We start from the raw sequence: 6,216 nt of genomic DNA, 5'->3' as shown, positions 1-6,216 counted from the left end.
AACACAGATTTTACTCTTATAGAGAAGTTTTAGGTTCACAGCAATACTGAGCTGCAGAGTTTTCTCACACACCTCCTTCCCCCGTGCATGCTGAGCACCCCTATTATCAGCATCCCCACCAGAGTGGTACATTTATTACAATCGATGAACCTTCAGTGATACATCATTATCACCCAATGATAATGGGTTCACTTTAGGGTTCACTCTTGATGTTCTATATTCTGTGGGTTTGGACAAATGTATAGTGACATGTATCCACTACATATTATAGTATTATACAGAGTAGTTTCACTGCCCTAAAAATCCTCTGTGCTCTGCCTATTCATCCCTGCCTCCTCACAAACTTCTGATCATCCCTGATCTTTTTACTGTTTCCATAGTTTTGTCTTTGCCCATGTGTCATCTAGGTGGAATCATACAATATGTAGATTTTCAGATTGGTTTCTTTCATTTAGTAATATGCATTTGAGGTTCTTCCATGTCTTTTCATTGCTTGATAGCTCATTTCTTTGTTGAATAATATTCCATTATCTGGAATAATGGAATAAATAAACTACTGTTCATTTATTTTGTGCAGGTTTTTGTCTAGACATAAGTTTTCAAGTCCTTTGTATAAATACCAAAGAATGTGATTGCTATCATATGGCAAAATTTTAGGGTGTTTTAAAAAAGTTTTACTGAGGTACAGTTGATAAATAAAATTGTAAGGTATTTAATGTGCACTGTACATTTAGTTTTATAATAAACTGGCAATCTGTGTCCTGACATGGCTGTACCATTTTGCATTCCTACCAACAATGAGTGAGAGTTCCTACTGCTCCACATTCTCACCAGCATTCGGTGTTTTCAGTGTTCCAGATTTTGGCCATTCTGATAGGTGTGTAGTAGTATCTCATTGTCATTTTAATTTTCATTTCCCTAATGACATATGATGTGGAGCATCTTTTCATATGTTTATTTTCCAACCCTATATCTTCTTTGACCAGGTGTCTGTTGAGGTCTTTTGCCCATTTTTTAATCAGGTTGTTTGTTTTCTTATTGCTGAGTTTTAAGAGTTACTTGTATATTTTGGATAACAGTTCTTTATCAGATGTGTATTTTGCAAGTATTTTCTCCCAGTCTGTGGCTTTTCTTCTCATTCTTTTGACAGTGTCTCTCACAGAGCAGAAATTTATTTTTGAAGTCCAGCTTATCAATTATTTCTTTCATGGATCATGTCTTTGCTGTTTTATCTAAAAAGTTATCAAGCCCAAACTCATCTAGATTTGCTCCTATATCATCCTTTAAATTTTCTTAACAATCCCTCCATCCTCATTTTACAAGTCCAGGCTTAGTGAGGTCAAGTTATTCTTCAGTGCCACTAAATTAGTAACTGGTAGGACTAGATTCAGACACAGGTCTGTCTAACCTCAAAGCCCAGCCAGGAGGCTGCCTCCTTCATTCCATGGCTGCTGCCTCAAGAGCAACTCTGCATGGGAATCAGATTGGCTCTCTTCCAGGGTTGGATGAGGTCTCTTTCAACATGGAGATTCTAGGTCACAGATTAGAATAAATAGAAGAATGAGCATCCCTTCACCTTTTTGACCCAAAGACACGTGACTGAATTTTGTCTTCATGTGCCTGAAGGGTACTTCTTCCTTATTATTTTCATTCATTCTAAGAAAGGCAGCTCTCTGCCCTTGGGGGTGATGGCCTCTAAAATTTTGGCTGAACTGGGCGATTGAGTGCCTCATTTTTGCTGATGGGACATGAGAGCATCTGGGGAAGATGGCGCATGAGCAATGGAGAATTAGTGAGGTTTTACAATGTTGTTATAAACTTTATGATGTGAGTTGATTGTTTCATGTAGCCTCATGAAACATGAAAGCCTCATGGAAGTTGGAGAAGGTGGAGGGTGATTACATCACTCTCTCTACCTTTTCGACAGAGATGAAGTCTTCTTGAATGCTTGGGATTATTTCCTGATGCTTCACACAGACCCACCCAGTTTTCCAATTTTAATATGTTCTTGTAATAGGTGTAGAGAAAAAAAGAGAAAGCGGGGGAAGCCATCAGCCCAAATTGTTGTACTGACATTCCTGGCCGAGATGAAAGACTAATGTCAGAGCAGAGCACAAAACCTTACAGAAACAAGTCTGTTTGGTTTGGAGAGTAAATAAATAAGCCAGTTACATTACTAGGATGGCTGGCAAAAGTTTGGTCATCATAGCAACTACCCCATCGAGCTTGCTCTGCTTATACAAGTTGTCAGCCTCTGTCCCAACCCCAAACTACCTAAGTAGGAGGAGCTGAACCTTGTCCATTCCTTATTTATAACTAGCTCTGAGTGAGGGGGAGGGACAGGCAGTGTTGTCTCCTGTGCAGGCTGCTTGCCTGAGTTACATGCACAAATGCCTCAGAAGCGGCCAGCTGGCTGCATCCTTCTCCTTACATTCCTGGGTTTGTCTGGGGTGGTTGGCACAGTTACCAGAACATACCACATTGGGATTGTGGAAGAATACTGGAACTATGTACCCCAAGGAAAGAACGTTATTACTGGGAAAAGTTTCGCAGAAGACAAGTGAGTGAAATTGGGGTCCCCATAGACTCCCAGGTTTGGCTCCTTTTTGACTCTGCTTGGGGAAGGTTGTATTCCTTGGGTGGCTACAGTGGGGGTGAGTTGACCTAAATCAACAGGATGGGTTTTGTGTTTGCTTGGAGAGCCCTTGCATGGGCAAGTGTGTAATTTGGAAGAGACATTCTTAGCTCCATCTATTCACAGCCTCGTCTGTGAAGAGCCATGTACAAAACCATGTGTTTTGAATAATGGCTTACTCTCTATATGGACAAGTTTCACTAGGTACCACTAAGAACTTCCAGGGGTTCTGGAATCAGTGTGTTAAAAAAAAAAAAGTTAAAACTTGGGATAAAAATTTGAGAAATTTCAAGAATTCTTCACTGTTAAAACACCTAGTGTTTTCTTAGTTTTAATTTTTGGAATGAAACATCATAATTAGAGATAAGTATGCTCTATGTAGTTACATTTTGTTTTGTAACATTTAAAAAAGGGGGACAGATATAATAGATTTGGCTGGTATTTAAAGAGTTCCCTTGAGTCCACTTAGAAATGGCTTTATTTTGCTGGTGAGAGGTTTGTTCCAGCCCCAGCTCATTCAATCTGAGGGCAATATTTATCTCCAGAGCCCAGGGCATAGCTGGGTGAGATGATGCTGCAGTCTTCTATGTCCCTGACTTTTTATTTTTGCAGAAAATAGCACTTGTTACCCCTCTTCCTCCCAGGGTGCTGTGTCTTAAAACTCTCATTTGCTCCCTGGAGTTCCCACTTGAAATCACCTTCTGGCTACAGAGCTGTCGTGCATATTTTCAACGTTGTAGTTCTTAGAACATCTTTTGAGATGTTTTGGCAAATAGTCATATATTCGGATGCTTGTTCCTTTCTTGATAGGCAGATCCCAGTGCATTCAAATCTAAGTTCCATTTTTTAAAGATGAGGTTAGTTGCTAAGATTCATGGAGTCTGCAAGCAGGTCTTTAAATGCCAGGTCCCCCTGCCCTGCGGAAAGACCAAAGACCCAGATGGCTTGGACACACGTCTTCCAGGTTTTCTAACAACACAAAAGAATCATAGTCATGTTTCATTTATTCAAAAAGGATGATGCTCATGCCAGCCAGGCTACCAAGGAAGACTTTTCCTTAAGCTTTGTACCAGGAAATTTAATGTCCAGGGGCTATTTCCAGAGAATGCTCTTGACTTCTTTCAATCTCACATCTGCTGACAATTGATGGTGGTAGTTTGTACTGTGACAAATGGATATGGGGTTGACAGACTCTCCTAACTGCCAGGGGCTTTCCCTGAAAATAGAGCTCTGCTGTCCTCAAAAAGGCATCAATAGAAAAATGATCATTGTGAGCAGCTATTGGACGGGAAAATATTCAAGATGTATGCATTGAGGGTAGTGAGTGTAGTCTTTAAGCTCAATGTGATGTTGGACACATTTCCATATGCACAGAATTCTCTTTCTCCTAAAATGCCTATGCCAGTAGTATAGCTGTTTGGTAGCATTTACTCTGACCCAGTGATTGCACCAGAGACTTTTAATTCATTACTGCTCGCAGATGTTATTATTCCCACTCTACAAACAAGGAACTGAGGCTCTGAAGTTAAGTACTTGTTTATAATGTAAAAGGCAGCATCAAACTCACATTGCTTTGACTTCAGAGCCAGTATTTTTTCATGATGCAAACTTTTCCTGGCAAAGGTGATCCTTTCCCATTGAATTAAACTCAACTTTGAGGGAAGTCAGGGATTCCATTAATAAGAACTTTCTAGAAAGACCCAATTCTTTACCAAGGGCAGGTTTAGTCTCACTTGTCACTCTTTCCAGAAAGACATCGACAATGATCACTGGTGTCAGTGACCAAACCAATTACCTGGGTTCATTCAAAAACCCAAAGTACTTTATTTTTTTTAATTTTTATTTTATATTGGACTATAGTTGACTTACAATGTTGTGTTAGTTTCAAGTGTATAGCAAGGTGATTCAGTTATACATATACAGATGTCTATTCTTTTTCAAATTCTTTTCCTATTTAGGTTATTACAGAGAATTGAGCAGAGTTCCCTGTGCTATACAGTAGGTCCTTGTTGCTTATCTATTTTAAATATAGTAGTGTGTATATATTAATCACAAACTCCCAATTTATCCCTCCCCCTGCCCCACCTTTCCCCTTTGGTACCCATAAGTTTGTTTTCTATGTCTGGGAGTCTGTTTAAAGACCCAGAGTACTTTAAATACTCAAATACTAAAATGCCATTTTCACAAGGTTGGGTGCAGGAAGAAGTTAGGGGATCTCTGTTGATCATTTCAGCCAGAAGATGGTGTTTTGAAGAAATTACAATAAAATGTGTGAAAATAGTTATGGTGAAAAAGAAAAGGGAAAAAAAGAGAATAGGCATGACTAAAACACAGTTTGTCATCAGATTAGAGTAAGGTGGTTTAACAAATGCTGTGGTTCCATGGAGGAGTACTCCTGCCCTTTAGGAGGAGCTGGCATACTAGATGTTATACCTGGAATGCCAAGGTCCCCAAGGGTTCCCTTCTGGTGTGTCAAGGAGCAATGTTTATGTGAGGCAGACTCCTGACTCTTAAAAGGGAGCCTGAGTGAGGATGTGATGCATGCTGGCTTTCAGCAGCAATCATGCCAGGAAGTGCTACTCATGTGGTCAGTGGCTCAGGGAAAGTTTCTAAGAAGGTACAGTTGTGGTTGGCTGCTGACTCTTGCTTGAAGACCACAGGACACATGTCTCAGGTGCCATGGTTCACAAGTGTCATGGGTGCCACAGGTGACATATGTGAAGACATCATGATTATGGGACAAGTATGGAGTTCACTATGTGTGCTCTGCATTGTGCCATTTCCCCCAGAGCAATGAATCAGCTTGGGTGATGTGACCATGCCTCTTAGCTTCTGCAGGATAAGTAGACAGCACTTCTGAGGACTCTCTGCTGGTTAGATAGTCACACCCAGAAAGTGCCCAATATTTAGAAGTTCATGACAGCTGGGTGCCTAGTATTCCATTATGAGTGGAAAGAGCCTAGACTAGAAACCAGGAGACATGACTTCTAGTCCTTGCTCTCCCCCCAACCTGCTGTGTAGCCTTGAACATGTCACATATTCTCTCTGAACATCAATTTCCTTACTTTGTATAACAAGGGAGTTGAAACACAATCCTTAAAGTCACTTGAGAAGTATAATTCCAATGCATTAGACATAATTTTCAAAACTAAATGAAACACATCTTACCTTACTTGCCAGTTCTAGAAAGATTTTTTGCAACGCAAGGAGAGAGATGATTTGCAAATGTTCAGCCTAGAAATCAGAGTTGAAGAAAGCCTGAGAGTGGGGATATGTGAGAATTTTTGAAGTATTCTATATTTTTATTAACCCATTCATTTTTTCCCTATTCTTTAAGAATGGTCTCCAATTCTTCACTTCACCCACAGAGTTTTTCCCCACAGCCCTGGCTTATTCTGATCAGCTTCCTTCCCAACCCCTCATGGAGCTTTATCTGGTGTCTTTATCTGGCCTTGGACACAGTGTTTCCTTCTCCCTGCTTTGCTTTCTAGTGGTTTGATGTACACCAGTCACCTCTGCAGCTGGAGGCTGAGTGCTCTGTTGGTGGAGAGGAAGGCCCAGCATATGTAAAATAACCCCTC

General features: G+C 40.4%; 1 protein-coding gene across 1 annotated transcript in view; it reads left to right on the top strand.

Annotated features, from left to right (window-relative positions):
• Window positions 1-2,390: 2,390 nt before the first annotated feature.
• Window positions 2,391-6,216, top strand: part of HEPHL1 (hephaestin like 1) — a 105,967-nt gene continuing 102,141 nt past the window's right edge. The window contains exon 1 of the mRNA XM_007449646.1: window positions 2,391-2,560. Coding sequence (XP_007449708.1) covers window positions 2,391-2,560 — 170 coding nt within the window. The remainder of the gene's footprint in view (window positions 2,561-6,216) is intronic.

The sequence above is a fragment of the Lipotes vexillifer genome, unplaced genomic scaffold, assembly GCF_000442215.2.
Source record: "Lipotes vexillifer unplaced genomic scaffold, Lipotes_vexillifer_v1.1 scaffold536, whole genome shotgun sequence".
Classification (NCBI taxonomy): domain Eukaryota; kingdom Metazoa; phylum Chordata; class Mammalia; order Artiodactyla; family Lipotidae; genus Lipotes; species Lipotes vexillifer.
Note: the sequence above shows the minus strand (reverse complement) of the source record. Positions and strands in the feature narration are given on the sequence as shown.